Here is an 18435-nt window from a genome sequence, read left to right as displayed (position 1 = left end):
TTATTTTTATATTCCTTTTTTATGAACAAATGCCCCAATAAACTTAACAATGACATCTGCCAGTCATTTTCTCTAGGACAATTTCCAGAAATATCAAATCTTACTCAAGATGAAGATATTGAGATTGCAATTAATGTTTGTAATTAACAAATTATTTCTCTGGATTCATCGAGATTTAATTTTCATTTATTGTAGAGTTTGAAGTCTATTATGATGGCGCTTCCATTTTACTGGAAGCCTTCATTTCTTATTGGATTACTTGAACTCAGAAGAGGAAATTCTCACTTGGTTTGAAATCATTAAAATTCGCAAAAATATCTTTTGAGACATTCATATTTATTATAGGCAGAAGAATTTCTTTCATTTTCACGGAAATTGATTCCTTCATTCTCATCATCTCGATTAATTGTGTGAACTTTTTTTAAAGAAGAAAATTTTAGAGATTGATTTAATTATAACAATTGAATTTAGCAATTTATTGATACGTACATAGCCATATGCAAACAATCTACTTGCCTTCATGAATTACAACAGAAAATACATTCTCAATTTTATGATTCAGGTGAAAAGAACGATTCAAAGAATAAAACGTGTTCAAATTTTACAATTGAACAGTGTGAATCAAAACAACCTGTTAGGCAGAATAACTCTGAACAACAATTACAATCAAATCATTTGGAGCAAATCTGTGCAGATACCAAGCAAATGGATGAAGAAAAACAAATATCAAATATATCATCACCTGCATCTCCTTCAAGCGACATCACAATACCAGCGATAAAGTCAGACGATCTATCAGTTGACGAAGACAATGACATTGAATCTAAATTGGACATTATTGAGGAAATAACTGACAGAACCTCAAATGTACCTTCAACTTCTCTTTTGCCAGAGCCCAGAACATCAATGCTTATAAATTCCCAGATTGCCCAGCCAAACTCTTCTTCAATGAGTCCAACAACAAATTCACACACTTCGGCTCATTCGTATTTCTTTGCATCGTCTCCTCCCCTCACTGGCAATTGCAACTCCACAGCACTCCCAGCAAGCTCCTCTATTTCAATCACCTCAATGGCTGCTTTATCTTCTTCTCCTCCGATTTATCGGAGCAACATTCACTCACATTTCGGGCAGAACCAACAATCTCCTCTTTTCCCTCGCCCGTCGCCTTCTTACAACATAACCAATTCACTCAACTCCCCTTCTCTTTTCATGTCATCTTCCTCTTCCTCTTCTTCCTCTTCTTCTTCTTCTTCTCCCTCCTCCTATTCTTCTTCTTCTTCAATTGATCTTCTTGCCACCCCAAACATATCCCAGCCATCTCCTCAGCTCTTCTCATCTTGGCAACAACAGCAACAGCAGCAACAACAACAGCAACAGCAACAGATTCAGCCTCTTCAGTCTTCCTCATTCACTCTGCCTTCATTCTCTTCACAGCTTTCTCCTGTTGTCATCTCCTCGTCATTCAAAAACACACACACAGCACATCACAACATTACCTTACCCATTTCGCCACAAACATCTTCTTCTTCCTCTTCCTCTTCCTCTTCTTCTTTGGATTGGAACACTTCATCGTCATCATCAACATCATCATCTTCTTCTTCTCCTTCTTCTTCTTCTTCTCTTTCTCCTTCTTCTCTCTACAAATCTCTTCCTCCCAACCAACCCGTTCTTTATCCTCAAGTTCGCTCTATTTCTCCTCTTCGCTCAAATCACCCCATCACCACCACACACAACCCTCTTGTTTTCTGCTATTCTTCGCCTGCTTCTTCCCTTCTGACCCACTTTTTGCTTTATCCTTCAATTTCTCTGGTTAAAAAGCGCATGCCTCTTCCTCGCCACTCCAAGTTTCTCGCAAGAAGCGCTCAGCTTTCGATGGCTGTGCCTTTGTCTGCGCCTTTGTCTATGAATATGCAACATTTGTCTCCATCATTGTCATCATCATCATCAACTTCTTCTTCTTCTTCTTCTTCACAGAATCAACCAGAAATAATGCCTAAACCACAAACCAATTCCAATTTATTCCCAGCTGAATACACTGAATATTCAGGAAGTAACTGCTCTTCTCCTTCTCCTTCTCCTTCTTCCTCCTCTAATCTGATTGTCCAACTTACAATGCAACAGAAACACACTCCACAGTTCAATCAGCTTTCTCAGTCACTTTCTCGTTCATCTGAATGCTCTTCAGCGAAAGTGAGGCAGATGCAGAGGAAGTTGCGTGAGTTGGACGACAGCTGCGCCTGTCAGCTTCTTCTGGGTCAACAACAACAGCAGCAGAGCAATCAGAATACACAGAATAACATGAATAGCATGAATAACATGAACAATATGAATAACATGAACAATATGAACAATATGAGCAACATAAACAAACAGAATAATCAAACCACTCAACAACAATTGCAAAGCCAACAACAACAACAACAATATCAACAACAGGGCATGAGTGAAGAACAATACAAACAAAGACCATTCAACAACAGCAGAAACACATCTTCTATTGCTTCTGTTTCTTCTTCTTCCTCTTCTTCTTCTTCTTCTTCTTCTTCCTCCTCTTCTTCCATTTCTCCAATTTCATCCTCCATCAGAATGCCAGATGCCATTGCAGATGATGTGCAGTCAGATCGACTGCTGGCGAGGAAAAACAGGGCGATTGCGAGTGGATTGGAGGAGATGCTGCAGAAAGGAACGTTTGATGTGCATAGAGTGGAAGGGGTGGAGTTGTATGAGAGGAGGAAGAGAGAGAAGGAGAAGGAGAAAGAGAAGAATGAAAGGGAGAAGGAGAGGGGAAAAGAAAAGGAGAAGGAAGAAGGGGAGAAGAAGAAGGAAGGTGCATTTGATGGGAGGAATGAAGGAGAAGGAGGAAGATTAAGAGGAGGAGGTGGTGGTGGAGGTGGAGGAGGAGGTGGTGGTAGTGGAGGAGGTGGAGCATTAGATGTTGGGATGATGCAGAATCGCTTTTATCCTCCTTTCTCATCAACACAACAGCCAACAAATGTTGATGCTCCAATGAAGATGATGCAAAGTTCATTTGCTTCATCAGCAACTTCGTCGTTTATGAATCCTCCTTTCAGTTTCAATCCAAATGGAATTGCTTTCAATTCAATTGCTCAACCAGCAGCACCACAGCAGATGATGCAGCAAATGAACTATGCAACATCTTCATCAACATCTTCATATGCTCCGCCTTCCTCTTCTTCCTCCTCCTCCTCCTCTTCTTCTTCTCTTTCTTCTTCTCTTTCTCATCAAATGCCTCAAAATATGAATCCAAATAACTCGTTAAGCAATCCCACTCCTCAACAGCACAATCAAACAGCGCAAATGATGGGAATGAACGGAACGGGTTTTTCTTCTTCTTCTCCTCCTTCTTCTTCATCATCTTCAACTTCATGTATTAGTCCAAACAAATCAATGAACAGCATTTCATCATTCAATCCAAATAGCCAACAACCTTTTGCTTCATCATCATCTTCTTCTTCACCTTCAACTGATATATCTTCTCAGCTGTTTCCACTCAAAGCAAACCAGCCAACTCAAACTTCCTCCTCCTCTTCTTCTTCTCCTTCTTCTTCTCCTTCCTCGCCTTCATCTTCTTCCACTTTCCAGCAAAATTACTCCAAACTCCAATCTTTTCTTCCAAACGTCCCTTTCCCTCAACAATCACAACAACAACAACAACTGCCAAATTCTTCTTCTTCCTCCTCCTCCTCCTCTTCTTCTTCTTCTTCTTCTTCTTCTTCTTCTTCTTCTCTTCCTCTTTTCACTCAGTCTGGCTCCTCTGTTTATCTTCCTCAGGGACTCAAAATGATGCAGCTGCCATTTCAACCACAAATGTTCCCTTTTCAATCACAGTCTGTTCAACAGATGCAGAATTTTTATATTCATTCGACATCTCCTTCATCATTTTCTTCTTCTCCTTCTCCTCCTTCTTCTTCTCCTTCCTCATTTTCTCCTTCTCCCTCTTCTCCTTCTTCTTCTGTCTCATCAACACAGAATGCTTCTTATCTTCCTTTCACTTTTGCTTCTCAAACACCTCAAATACTCATTCCTATGCGAACAATCCAACCTCAACCTGCTTCTCCTCCAAGGCAGATGTCAACTTCTTCCTCTTCTCCTTCTCCTTCTCCTTCTTCATCCTCTCCTTCTTCTTCTTTGTCTTCTCCATTGAGTGTTTTCCCTTCTTCCACTTCTCCTTCTGCTTCTGCTTCTTCTCCTTATTCTTCTCCTATCAAACAGACAATGTTTTCTTCTCCTTCTCGTTTGCCTGTCCCTTCCAACATTTCACAGAACTTATCGAATTCTCCTTCTTCTCCTTCTTCTCTTTCATCTTTTTCTTCTTTTTCTTCTCTTTCTTCTCTTAGTTCTCTTTCTTTTCTGTCTGAAAGAGAGATCAAGAAGTGCTCTTCATTCGTCCTCAGCAATTATTCTCTCCATCTCTTTTTCGAAGGCAAATTCCTCGATTCTCTTCGCACATCCCGTGCAGCTGTCGAGAAAAAAGATTTTTTCATTCAAAAAAGCCAGTCAAACAGAAATGAATCCAAAAAAATTGCAAATAAATTGAACCAATCTGATCAGATTGTGAAGCCAGTGAATGGAGGGATGGTTCATCCAGGTGTGTTGTCAGATTATGTGTTTGTGCTGACGATGTCGATGGAGGAGCATTTGATAGAAAGAGCAAAGATGCTGGCTGTCTGCTTGATCAATGCGTCGTTTGCTGAGGATGGGGTGGGTGATGAAGGGAATGGCGATTTGAGTGATGATGATAGAAAAAATAAGAAGGGTTCGTTGAAACAGAATCAAGTGGATGCATTTGAAGCAACTTCTTCTTCTTCTATTTCTTCTTCTCTTTCGAGTGAATCTTCTCAATTCAATAGCAAACTGAATGAACATCAGCTTTCGCCTCTTTCAATCAAAAAGGAAGATAATTCACTTGTAGTCTGGGAATCCAAAGGCGAAACACACAAAATCGATGGAGAGAATGAAAAAGAGCTGAAAAGCAGTTTTGATTGCATCAATCAATCAAATTTAGATTCAAACAGATTGCAAGTTATGAATGATGGAAGCGAGAATGAAGCTAAGAATAATCCAAAATTCAAAGAGAAAGAAGAAACAGAAGAGAAAAATGGAGAAAAAGTTAAAGAAAAAGATGTGGAAGAAGAAGAGGAAGAATCAGATAGAATGGAGATCGACAAGTCATTTGTGGCATCTGCTGCCAATGGAATTCAAAAGATGCTTCTGTTCTATTTGTTGGGCGGTGTATATTCAGCAGCTGCGATGGTGGCAGACAGAAAGGCCGTGGAAAAGCAGATGAAGAGCTTTGTGGTTGAACTGAAGCAGCCAAATGGCAAAGAAGAAGGGAGTGTGAAGGAGAATGTGGGTGTTGGAGAAGGGCTGGTTATTAGTGCATTGGGAAAAGGAAAAGGAGGAGGAAAAGGAGGAGAAAGAGAAAGAGAAAGAGAAAAGGAAGGGAAAGAAGAAGGAGAAAGAGAAATGGAAGGGAATGGAAAGAGCTCTAGAAGCTTCAAGAGTGTTCCAGCAGCCAATGGGAAGAGGATGCGATGTGAAGACGATGGCCCATTAAAAGCAGAAGAGACGAGCGAAAAACTGGTTTTATCGCCAAGTAAAATGAATGAGAAAAAGAAGGGGAGAGGAAGAGGAAAGGGAAAAGGGAAAGGGAAAGGAAAAGGAAAGACAAGCGGAAAAGGGAAAGGAAATGGGAAAGCAACGAAAAAAGAAAGAGTCAATGGGAAAGAAAAAGGAGAAGAGGATGAGGAGGAGAATGAAGTGAAAGAGGAAGAGGAAGAAGAAGTGAATCAAATCAAGAGAAGAAAAGAAGGAAATGCAAATTCTTTTCTATCTTCTTCTTCCTCCTCCTCTTCTCCCTCTTCTTCTTCGACGTCCATTCCTCTTTCATCCACATTTTCCTCTTTCATTTTTTCGGCTGCTTCTTCTTTTGATCAGCAAACAGAGTCTGCCACATCCACAATGTTTGCCGTTCCGAACAGTTCTGGTTTGTTTTTGCATCCATCATCTCCTCCTCAATCATCATCATCATTATCATCCTTTTCTCTGCCTTCTTTGTCCTCATTTGCTTTGCCTTCGCTTTCATCTCCTTCTTCCTCTTCATCTACCTCATCTTCCTCCTCCTCCTCTTTTTCTTCACATTCTCCTTCTCCTTCTATTTCTTCTTCCATTTCCATCCAGCCATCTCCTCCATTCACAATGACTCTTCCCTATCCCACTCCGCCCATCCATTCTCAGCTGTTGGATCAATCCGAGCATCAGCATTCTCTCTTTCTCAGCCATCACTCCAACCTCCCTCGCATCCAGTCTGACTCCAGCCAGCACTCTCAAATGTCTCTGCTGCCTGTGTTTTCATCTTCTTTTGATTCATCATCATCGTCTTTCTTCGATTCTGTACAGTCTTCTGCTCTTCAACCCCCTCTCTCTTTCCCCCACCATTTGGATGCTTCTCCTTTGTCTCCTTCTTCCCTTCCTGCTTCTTCCTCTTCCTCTTCTTCATCTTCTGGAAGCACAAACGAATATTCCTTCAGTTTCCCTCTTCCTTCGCCTTCCTCCTCGTTCTTGACTTCGGTTTTTCCTCAGCTTTCTCCGGACACTTCTTTCTTCCAGCAGGAGATGTTTTATGCCACACCAAGCATTGCTCCTAATTCTTCTGCTCTGCCTTTTCTGAACAGACAGAACTCATCGCTGATTGGAAATCCATTTTCACCGTATGCTTCTTCTGCTTCTAATACGTCTTCTTCATCGTTGTCAATGTTGCCTTCAACTTCTTCTTCTTCTCTGCCTTCTCCTCCTTCTTCTTCAATTGTGCTGGTTTCTACCAATGGCCAGCAACATTCAATAAGGATGAACAACAATTCTATAAATGATTTTAATTTGACTTCATCATCTTCTTCTTCTGCTTCTTCTCCAATCATTCGCTCCTCTCCTCCTTCGTCTTCAATGAGTGATCTGTTAATCCATTCACCTGCAAACACCCAAAACCAGCTGAGTAATATTGTCAGTGCACAAAACACTGCGCACGATCAGCAAGGCAGCAATAGTTCGTTCAGCCCATCTGGAATCTTCTCTCCAATGCCTTCTTCTTCTTCTGCTTCTTCTTCCTCTTTGTATCTTCCATTTGTGGTTTCTCAGAAGTTTCCTATTCGAAGATCACAGCTCAGCCCAACTTTGCAAAGACTATTTGTTCCTCTTCTGTTGATTGGCAGCTCCTTCACCACTCCCTTTTTCAACTATGGATTTGAAGACGAGCTTATTAAAGAGGAGGAGGAAGAGGATGCGAAGGAAGAGGAAGAGAAGAAGAGGAAGGAAAGTTTGAGGTTGCTGGCGCAGACCAACATAAGCGATCTGTCTTCCATCATCGTGCACAAAGAGCATCTTCCATTGAAAATGAGGAGCAAGTTGCAGCGGCAGGACCAGAAGAGATTGGAGATTATGAAGCTGGCTGAGAAGCAAGTGAGGCAGGAAAGCCTGGCTATCAAAAGAAAACCGCTTGTTCTTCCAGCCTTGAGTGAGGCTGCTGCTGCATGCGCCAAGTTTTACACACACGACTTCAGAAATTCGTGCCTTTTCTTCCGTTCTGAAGCTCTAAGGTGCCTCGAAATCAGCAGATGTCTGCTTGGATGCATGAAAAAGATGAGGAATTGTGGGAAAGAGAACAGAAATGAGGATAACAACGAGAATGAAGAAGAAATCAACGACGATGAAAACAGCGACTCGTTATCAGAAACAGCATATAACACGCTCCGGCTGATAATTGAGGTGAATGAAGGGGTGCTCTGTCTGAAGCAGGGCGAGTTCTTCACGGCACTTTCACTGTTTTCTCGTGTACTGAGCTCAGCAAGCGAAGGAATCACACTCACGTTGAGTGTTGGAAGTTGCGGACGTTCTGAGCAGGATGTCAGTGGATTGGCGCATTCACCCATGACAAATGTGGGAGCGTCATCATCATCAAGTAATGGAATGTGCATTGGAGGAGGAGGAGGAATAGGAGGAGGCGAGAATGGAGGGTATGCTTCGCAGTTTGGTGGGAATGGAGGAAGGATGGAAGGAGAAGGAAGAGGAAGAGAAGGAATGGGCAATGTCATGGTGGATGACGAAGATGATGAAAATTTGGAAGATGACTGTTTGCCTGCTGTTGTGGACGAGGACGAGTTGAGAGAGAAAAGCGAATTCAGCAGAAGCGAGCAATTTGGTGAGGAAAAGAAGAGCCAAGGGCAAGCTTTCCAGTCAGCACAGCCGCAATCTGCGGAGGCAAACCAACAGATTCATCCAATGGAAAGCAATCTGGCTGCTTCCTCGTCTAATGCTGCTCCGAGTGCCTTTCTGCTGCTTGCGTTCAATCTCACTGAGCTGTCGCAGCCTCTTTCGTTCGCTCACTACAATCCTTTTCAGATTGTTGCGCTTGCAAATTCAGCTGCGCTGCTGCATCTTTCTCGCGATATTATGCAAAGCGAACTTCTCTTCAGAAAATTTCTGCCAATTTTCTGCACGAACAGATCACTAGTGAACAATCTCGGAGTGCATTTGATGATGAGAGGTATGAGCAATTAGTTCTTTTGATTCATTCATTTTTTTTTTTTTTTTTTTTTTTTTTTTTTTTTTTTTGAATGAAAACAATTTTGTTCAATTTTTTAATGATTCTGACTGAACTTTTCTCAATATTTTGTATCATCATGTCAAACTTTCTTTATCAAAATTTAACATCATTAAGGAACTGCTTATTTGAAGAAAGCGCAGGAATGCTTCGATATCCTTCTTCTGACGCACCCAACCTTCGTTCCAGCGTTGAACAATCTTGGAATATTGCGCTTGCAGCTTGGGATGTATTCAGATGCTGTCGCTATGTTCCAGCGCGCCTTGCAGAACAACCCAGCATGTCTTTCTGCACAGATCAACCTGCAAAATGCGAAGTCAATTGCAGACTGGATCGAAAATGTTGAAAAGCACAACAAGGCAACCAAAGACGAAGAGGTGGATGGTTGCTTGACAGAGGAAAATGGTGATAGTGATTTTTTTGGAGAATCTGATCAAAGCGAAAATGAAACTCTTCGGAAAAGTTGTGTGCACTTGCATGCAGAAAAATTTTAATAGATTTTTTGCAAACTGATTGAATGTTGACCATTTATTTGTTGGTTTATTTCAAAATTCTTGTTATATTAACGTTGTTACGAAAATGAAGTTATGTTTTCTTTTCTTTCTTTTTTCAGCTCCAGAAAATTTAAAAAATAAACAGTATTGTTCAAAAAGAATTATTTGTGAACTTTTTTTGAAATAGCTCTTCCGTTCGAAGTTTTTACATAATTATCTCAACGAGATTTTTGAAAAACTACACTTCAGAGGTTCATTCTTGCTGTGTTTGATGTTTCTCTCTCTTCCTCTTCTTCCTCTTCATTTTCTTCATTATCTTTTATTTTTTCAACAATTTTATTTATGTTTCATGGTTTTCTTTCTTCATTCGCTAATTTTATTTCATTCGCTCTTGGTGGTGATTGAGTATGATGTAAGTTATCTGAGGAAAATAAAGAAGTTATTTTTTCGATACAAACTTTTTCGATGAAAAATAATAAGAAAAAGAGAAGAGAACGAAAGGAAAGGAAAGAAGCTGGCTGACAGTGAAGTTGTTTCAAAGATCAGAAATGAGGCCGTAGCTAGCATTGTGTGAATCTGTTTGTATCTGTTTTTTTCTCATGATACAATTTTGCAGATATATTATTTTTGGAAAATTTACGAATAAAGAAAGAAAAAGTATTGTTCTTTAATTATTTCTTTATTTATTCATTTCATCAAAATGAAGTGGAAACAATTAATAAGATTTATTAAAAAGGTTACAAATTATATTTTTTCCCCCACAATAATGTGAAACGATGAAAAAAAGTTCAATATTATTTGAGCTACAAAATGAACTGCATCCAATCTCCTCAAACGTTCATAAAATAATCTGAAATATCCAACAATAACGCATTAAAAAATTTTTGTTGAAGAAAATCAAATGTTTCATGAAAGATTACAATGACATCTTCGTATCCTTCTTCTTCTAACTTTTCAAACATTTTCCTTTTTATTATTTTTCTTTTCTCTTCTTCCTTTTCACCATCCTTTTCTTCTTTCAATCGACTGAATAATGTGACAAATAATACCAAGTAATTGCATGTCATTTCGTCATCCATTGTTGGTCGAAGAATTTCCTCCAAAATGAGGCCAACAGCTCCGCTTTCTATCAAATCTTCAATTTCTACAGCTTTATTCACTGCTAAGGATTTAAATATATCACAGCATTCCTTGCCTATTTCTCTATTTATATCCTTCGCTGCTCGAAATGTCTGCACAATGCTTTCGACAAGCACAGAATACTCTTCATTCCTCGATGAGCAGAAGTGGAAGAAAATACCTAAGGTATCTATCCATCTCCTAATAATAGTGAGTGTTTTCGTTTCCTTTCCTTTTTCCTCTTCTTTTTTCTTCTTCCAATCCACACGTTCTTTCAGCTCTTCCAATTCCTTTATTGCCTCTCTCGCAAAATGCAGTTCATTCACAATAACTTCTTCCAAACTTTTATCTTTTTGAAATCTGTTTAATAAACACTCCCAAGCAGACTGATAAGCAAGCCGCGTCAGATTGTGGTGTTCTTGGTGATACTTGATTATTTCTTTAAACTCCATAACATAAACTTCCTCTAGCACTTTCTTATGTAACAAAAAAATAAAAATAAAAAAATAAAATAAAAGTCAGAAAATAAAACGACATGTTCAAAAATTTTTCATACTTCATATCTCCCAATGCTATTCAAAGCTAATAATGCCATTTCCACTTCTTCCTTTGCTTCTTCGTTTTCCTCTTTGTTTGAAGCAGCTTTCAGAAGATAAGGCAAACAAATTACAAGCAAATTTCCAGGAATCATGTTATAGAGTATCATTGCATAGCATTCAAAAAGATCAGTCAGAAGCTTTTCATTCTTTTCATCTATTTTCTTTTCTTCTTCAATAATCATCTTCTCAAATCTTCCTCTCAGCGAAGATATATAAAAGCATAGATTTAACACGTTTTTCAACTCTATCCAATACGCAACACGTTTCAACAGCACCAGTGTATTATCCATTGATATTTTCTTTTCTTCAATCATTTTGTTTATTTTATCAAACAGTTCTTTCGTGAAAACTAATTCGAATTCTTCTTTATCCATTTCTTCCAATAATCCATTCATTTCTTCAATTTTCTGTTTCTGTTCATCCTCATTGATATCTTCCAGATCAGAAAATAATTCTGAAAAAGAATAAAAAAGAAATGCAATTAAGAAGAATTCAAACGATACAATAACTGCAAACCAGTGAATTTGCAACATATGTTTAGTCCCTACATTTACGAAAACCCATTGCATTTGGAGAACAACAAAATTTTGACATTCATATTGAACGAATACAGGTTTGGATGGAAGAAATAGATGAAAAATAAAAACTCAAAAAAGCTTTAAAATACAAATTCATTCAAACTGTAAAATCTTGTGTTGACATTTTCGATCTGCAATTCCAAAGATAAAGAACGCTTTGCTTTTTCTCTTTGTTGTTATGGATGAATTGATCGATTAATCACATTTGAAACTGAATGACAACAGGCTGAATGAGAGATCTTTGAGTTAACATTTTCTGTTTAATTGGAAATATTATTTCCTGTGATGACAGCTGGCAATGATAGATTTTCATTGGATTTGAAATTCTGTCTGATGATTTTTGGTAATTGGATGGCCAACGGGAAAACAACAATTTTATTTCAAACGCAAAAAGATACAATGTATGTAATTTTTATTGTTTTATTGATTGTGAAGATATTATCATCTATATCCTTTTCAAAGCCCAGGAATATGAATTATTGTTGAAATGGCCAATCTCCGCTTTGGAGTGCAACACGATGAGAATGGGGCAGATTATTATATAGCAATTTGGAGACAAATGAAGTTACACAAGATATACGATTTTTATTTGGAACAAGAGATGAAAACAAATTCAAATGTTATTTTATTGAATGAAGATTTATGGATGGAATTCAATGAAAAAGTTGGAACAATCAAAATTATATAGCATTCAAAAAGGAAATGCAGTGGAGAAGTATTTTTGGCAAGGAAAGAAGTTGGAAATATGGAAATCTGGATATTTGTTGAAAAAAAGGAAGGAGAAAATGAAAAACGGACCAACAAACACCATTTTTTTCTTTAGCTCACCTGATTCTCAATTCGAGCCAGACAAACCTGGAAAGCGACTTAATTGTTTCCAATTCCGTTTTCGAATGAAAGCAAATGAGGAACGTCATCGAAGATTTCTCCAATTATCGAGTGCTTTTTGGCAATTAAACAACACTAAGGTCTGTTGCATCTGGGTTTCATTCTTCGAAGTTCTATCCATTTTGTGCAAGCAATATGATTATCATTCGAAGTTTGTCAAATTCAGGATCAAGTTGGGAATCAAATTAACTGAAAATTGTTCACTTATTCGGCTATTCTTCATGTGCCATCTTCCAAATTCGTTGCAATGCTTCGCTTCTCAATTTTCGCATTTCACATCGGTTTTTTTATTTAAGTTGTAAAAGGTTCCATTGCAGCTTCACCATCACCAGCGACATCAGCATCTTCCAATGAACATAGACAATTTTGCACCTCTTCTAAATTGTCGCATCAACACACCCAGCTCATTCCATTCATTCTCATCCACTCTCATCTTCATCTCCAAGGAATTCATTGACTTTTAAGTTTTTGTATAGCTGTGCCTTCGATTTCAGTTCTAAACCCATCAATCTTCTTCCTCTTCCTCTTCATCTTCATCTTCTTCATTCACGTTATCTGTTGATTTTCTTCGCATTCTGCATCTAATCCAGAAATTAAAAGAGAAAAGAAGAAGAAACAAATAAACTTGTTGAGCAATGATGTTTTATACAGAAAATGAAAAAGTCTGTTTTTTGAATGGAAAATAAAGATAGGAAATAAAACTTACCCAAATCCAGCGAATGTTTCTTTCATCTGGAATTGGAGCTTCACAGACTTTTGATTTTGAGGTTGGAATGGCAAACATTTTGTGAAATTTTCTGATGCCTCAAGGCAGCTGTGGATTTTTTGCCTTAATCCAACAGAATGAACAAATAATAGTAATTACAGCACACTCCATTTCTAAATATTTCTTTTCATTTTTCTCTCAATAAATTCGCTTGATGCTTGACGAATCGATTAATTTAGTTTTCATTGATTTTGCTCCTTCTTCCCTTTTTTCTTCTCATTTCAACTCCTCACCTGAAGAAACTTTTTTCCATCCTTTTCCCTCCACTTGAAAACAGCGAGCTTTCTCTACTGGTTGATCTTTCTGATCCGAATATGGATATTGCGTTTGCGTCACCGATGGAGCTGCCTGCAGACGTGGTGGGGTGTCTGAAAAAGCTTCTTGTTTCCTTCGAAGTACAGTAGTTCTTTCTTCGCTCGGCGCCTTCTTCTTCATCGTCTTCATCGTCTTCTTCAACTGGAGCAGCCCTCCGATCAACTTCGCCATTCCGGAGGCGGAGAAGTGAAGAGAAGAAGGCAGCAGAAGATGATCAGCCATCATCTTCTTCATCAGCTACTACAATTGACCATTCAGATGCCTCAGCAGTGGCTGCGTCATCCACATCTGCAGCGATAGATTACATCGAGAGACAGCTGCGGATTGTGGTGCCTGAGGCAGCTGGGGTGTATGGGCGGCACATGCCGCTGTCGCTGCAGCTGCTGCTGTCGCCGCGGGCGCTGCAGACGCTGCGGGGATATGTTGTGGCTCGGCGGGCGGTGCTGTATGGGGCTGTTGTGTGTGCATACGATGTGGCGCTTTCGGCGATGCTTTCGGTTCCGCTGGTGGCGCCGCTTCAGTCGCTTGCAGCGTCGGTGGGCACGAAGTCGGGGAGCAAGCGGATCTTTGCAGCGGCAGATGTGAATGCGTTCCCGTCGATCTACGATCTGTTTGACCCTTCAATGCAAATATGGCGATCACAACAGTCGAGGAGTGTGGTGGCGAAGCTGGAAGACGAAGTGATGGGGCGAGGGGTTGAAGTGTGTGAAGCGGGGGAGATTGTGGAGAAGGGAATGCTGGCTGCGGGGCTGAGGATGGAGGATGTGGTTCTATTTCCAGAAGCGATTGCTCTGGCGATGCTAGATGGGAGAGAAGAGGTGGAGGAAGGAAATGGGAATGGTGAAGAGGGAGAAGAAAAGGGAGAAGAAGATGGAGGCAAAGATGGAGGGAGAGAGGGAGGTGATGGGAACGAGGAGAAAGGCTGGTATCCGACAGCGCACAGAAAGTTTGTGGAGAGAATCAAAGAGAAACAGGGGAAGCTGGAAGAAGCGATGGCACCTCTGGTTGTGGAGGCGCTTGGGCTGAGTCGGCTGAGGTTTGTGAAGGCAGAGGCTGAGGCGGGTGCAGACAAGCAGCATTCAGAAGAACCAGAATTGTGTAGTTCTTCTCCATCTGATGGCATCCAACAGGAGAACAGGAGAGCAGAAGAAGAAGAGGCAGATGGGTCTTTGGAGATAACTTCAGATGGTTGTTCAGATGAAGTGAGGAAAGATGTGGAACAGGTGCAAATATCGACGGATGGTTTGGAGATGAATGAGGAACTCGAGGAAGAGAGAGGAATAATGAAATTGGTGGAAGAAGAAGAGGAAGAAGAAATTGAAAGAATGCTGAAGACAAGGAACCAACTCTATGCTTCGTTCATTTCCATAACAGCAGAAAATAATTCATGTTCAAAAGATTCCAAAAGAAATGAACTTTTCACAATGCGTCCTCATCTCTGCAGTTATAACATTCTTGTGCAAATTGGCTTCTGCCTTTTCTTCTGTGCTATTTGTATTTTCTCTCTTCCTTTCTTCGAAACAGAAAAGGAGGAGGGAAAACGAATGAAGTTGTTTCCAATGTTATTGACGAGTGTTTGGTAAAAAATGGCTGAGGAAAAAAGAATGGAATCTTTCTGTTGATTGACCAGAAGAATGTTGAGTTCGAAATAAAAGGAAATGGTTTTTGAAGATATTTGTATTTGATTTCTCCGCGAGAATTGGATGAATGCGATAAATGTGAAGAAAAATGAAGCATCAATCTGCTTCTGGAATTTCTTCAGAAAGCGCTTCTGCATCTCTTTCTCGTCTGAACAATTGAGGCACATGAACCTACAACGCTTCAATAACAATAAAGCTTTCAGAAAAATGAAGGATTGATAACGTATTTGAATGGATATCCTTTCGCTTTTTAAATGCAATCGATTTCAGATGTGAGCATTGAAGTCCAAAGAAGAATTTCTGACTGGCTCAAAGAAGATCACTTTGACACTGAAGGGCATTTTGAGCAATAAAAAGATGTGAATATCTCTCTCTCCGTTCTGATGGAAACAACAAGAATTATCCGCTTGATTGTTTTTCTTTTTCATATCATCACCACCATTGGCAACTGAATGGGGAAAAAAAAGATTTGCTCTTTTGAATCAAAGATGAATCCATCTTGGAAGATTGGTTATTTTAACTTCCTCATCCAATCTTCATTCAATCGAAATCAAATGACTTTTGCAATTAAAAGCTTTTGACAAACATCAAAGAAAATGGTTGCAGTTGTTGTTGTTGCTTCATCAATTATGAATCTGTGAATCTTTGGTGTTGGAATCATCCTTCACATGTTTGCATTTATTGCTTGTTTCGCTTTGAAAGTGATTTTCCTTTCTCTTCTGGTATTTCACCTGCTGTTGAATCGCATTCTTTTGAATAAAATCAGTATTAGTATTTGCCAAATCAATTCTTTCTTCTTCAATAAGCTTGAGAATGATCTTAAAATTGGAAATGAAAAAAGAAAAGATAAAAATAATTGCAAAATTCTTTAAGCAAACAAACCGTTGTTGCCCTTGTCTTCAATCAAAATCAGCTTTTAAATAAGCAAAAAAATAACTTTATTTCTTTGAAATGTCAGTGGCCGAACATTTATCCTTTTCAATGAAATAGAAATAATATTTCCAAAATTGGAAAGATGTTGTTTCAAAAAGAAAATGACTTTTTTTTTGGTAATCATCTCCCATAAACTATCAGTTGGTTCGATCAACAAGAATAAAAAGATTGGATTAATTCTTGTTTGCAGCAAGCGAATTCATTTATTCTTCCTTTTTCATTTTTGCTTCCGATTGATATAAAGCATAGCATTTGTTGCAGCACTGTTAACTTTCTGTTCTGGAGATAAATAAAGATGTTTGAATTTGTTGATTAACTTGTTGTATATTTGGCATTCCTTTCATTTTCCCAGAACACATAATGAACGAAGTAAGTTTGGTCTGTGGTGTTGAAGAAGAAAAGGAAGAAGAAGAAGATTGTGATGACAAAGAAGAAGGAGAATTGAAAACAGAGCTTACAGAAAAGTTTACAAGTTCGAGCATTTTTTTTTCTTGATTGAACTTTCAATACTTTGGGGGAAAAAAAAATTTTTTTTATATTTCTTTTTCAATTTTTATTAAAGAAATATTTCATAAAGTGGAAAATTGCAATGAGAATGAACAGAAACAGAAAATCCTAGAAATGAATAAAATTATGGAAGAGATGCGCAGAGAAAATTTCCAATCCGTTTTCACAAAAGAACTGTTTGACAAAATCGATGAAATGATTGAAGAGAAGAAAATCCGAATGGAAAATGTTCGGATGCTGATGAAACGTGTTGCGTATTGGATAGAGTTGAAAAACGCTTGGCATTATTCTTTTAAAGATTCTTTGTTGAACAAAAGATTTGAGAAGATGATGATTGAAGAAGATCAGAAAAAAGAAGAAAAGGATGAAAAGCTTCTTACTGATGTTTGCGAATGCTATGCATTGATGTTCGACTGCATGATTCCTGGAAATTTGCTTGTAATTCGTTTGCCTTATCTTCTGAAAGCTGCTTCAAACAAAGAGGAAAACGAAGAAGCAAAGGAAGAAGTGGAAATGGCCTTGCTTGCTTTGACCGGTTTTGGGTATTGTGTATGTGATTTTTATCCAATTTTATTAAATTTTCTTGTTTTTATTTTTTATTTTTTTTTATAAGGAAATATCAGAGGAATTGTATCTGAATGAGATCAAAGAGATCATCCTGTACCATCAGGAGCATCGCAACCTGACACGACTTGCTTATCAGTCTGCTTGGCAGTTTTTGATAAACAGGCTTGATAATGATAAAAGTTTGGAAGATACAATTATGAATGAACTGCATTTTGTGAGAGAGGCAATAAAGGAACTGGAAGAGTTGACAAGAAATGTGAATTGGAAGAAAGAGAAAGAAGAGGAAAGAAGAGGAAAAGAAGCGAAAGAAGAGATTGTAATCTTGAGATGGTTTGATATTATTATGGATAACATATCCCAATGCAAATTGCGGAATGAAGAATTTATTAGGTTCATAGGCAGCATTGTGGGGTTATATCGAGCAGCAAAGGATAGTCTTGGAAGAATTTGCGGTGTTTGCATTTTTTCCATAGCACTTGCAGCAAAAAGTGAGCCTGAGAAAGTTGATGATTTGTTGAAAGGTGGGGCAATTGATGTTGTTTTTGAAGAACTTTATCAGCAAACATTAGAAGATGAAAATGTGTGTAATTGTTTGGATGCTGTTTTAGCAATTTCAGGAAGATTTGAAGGAAAGATGGATGATGAAAATGGAGAGGACGAAAATGGAGAAGAGATCAGAAAGAAGGTATTTGAAAAGATGGAAGAAGAAGGATACGAAGATATCATCACAAGCTTTCATGAAACAATCGGTTTTCTTAACAAAAGACTTTATTATCAATTGTCATTGAATATTTCTGATTATTTTGTGAATATTTGAGGAAATGTGATATTTCACATTTTGTTTCTCTGAATTTCAATTTTTGTATTTTGATTATTTCCTTCATCTGCAAATGGCTGTTTGCAGCCTTTCTCAATTGAAATTTTTTATTGGATTGTCTGATAAATCATCAGCAACTGGTGTAAATGTCTGAGGGAATGAAATGTTTTTTATTCTGTAACTCAAAATTTTTGTTTATTTTTCATTCAGTATCATGTTACATTCAACAAACGTAAAGTTTGTTTTATATCTTTATTTTCATCATTTCTTTGAAATTCTGTAAAGCAAAAAAATATGAAACATCAACATTCGATTCCTTCTTTTCTTTGGGGGAAAAAATTATCACCGAATATCCAACTTCTCGCAAGTTTCAAGAATTAATGATATTTTCTTTCTTGTTATTTGTGTTCAGTCGCCTCTTCTCTGCTTTTTTTGAAACGCAAATGTTTAAATTGAAGTGATGCAGTGAATGAAACAACAGAAACACAAAAAGTGTGTTCAACGGAAGTGTATGAACATATGGAAGAAGAAATTCACTTTTGATGATTGGAGTGTCAGCTCTTGATCCTCAATCGTAATATTCATTCTTTCT

General features: G+C 38.3%; 4 protein-coding genes across 4 annotated transcripts; 3 read left to right on the top strand and 1 right to left on the bottom strand.

Moving 5' to 3' along the window:
* Nucleotides 1–21: 21 nt before the first annotated feature.
* On the top strand, nt 22–9442 carry MONOS_2538 (uncharacterized protein; the record flags this gene model as incomplete). The annotated part of the gene is made up of 4 exons (XM_067872463.1): nt 22–135; nt 196–288; nt 616–8563; nt 8738–9442. 4 exons carry the CDS (start codon nt 22–24, stop codon nt 9112–9114), a joined length of 8532 nt encoding a protein of 2843 aa, XP_067719888.1. The 3' UTR covers nt 9115–9442.
* A 510-nt stretch (nt 9443–9952) lies between these two features.
* Nucleotides 9953–11577, bottom strand: MONOS_2537 (uncharacterized protein; the record flags this gene model as incomplete). The annotated part of the gene is made up of 5 exons (XM_067872462.1): nt 11514–11577; nt 11349–11376; nt 10790–11286; nt 10164–10709; nt 9953–9964 (listed from the first exon to the last, which is right to left on the bottom strand). The coding sequence occupies exons 1-5, from the start codon at nt 11532–11534 to the stop codon at nt 9953–9955; spliced, it is 1104 nt and encodes a 367-aa protein (XP_067719887.1). The 5' UTR covers nt 11535–11577.
* A 1801-nt stretch (nt 11578–13378) lies between these two features.
* MONOS_2536 (uncharacterized protein) lies at nt 13379–14962 on the top strand (the record flags this gene model as incomplete). The annotated part of the gene is made up of 2 exons (XM_067872461.1): nt 13379–13423; nt 13469–14962. The coding sequence occupies 2 exons, from the start codon at nt 13379–13381 to the stop codon at nt 14960–14962; spliced, it is 1539 nt and encodes a 512-aa protein (XP_067719886.1).
* Nucleotides 14963–16585: 1623 nt separating this feature from the next.
* Nucleotides 16586–18153, top strand: MONOS_2535 (uncharacterized protein; the record flags this gene model as incomplete). Its single annotated transcript, XM_067872460.1, has 3 exons — nt 16586–16713; nt 16777–17008; nt 17073–18153. 3 exons carry the CDS (start codon nt 16586–16588, stop codon nt 17841–17843), a joined length of 1131 nt encoding a protein of 376 aa, XP_067719885.1. The 3' UTR covers nt 17844–18153.
* Between the last annotated feature and the right edge of the window lie 282 nt (nt 18154–18435).

This window comes from Monocercomonoides exilis (genome assembly GCF_001643675.1).
Source record: "Monocercomonoides exilis strain PA203 chromosome Unknown scaffold58-502437, whole genome shotgun sequence".
Taxonomy (NCBI): domain Eukaryota; phylum Preaxostyla; order Oxymonadida; family Polymastigidae; genus Monocercomonoides; species Monocercomonoides exilis.
This window is presented reverse-complemented; position numbering and strand designations above follow the sequence as displayed.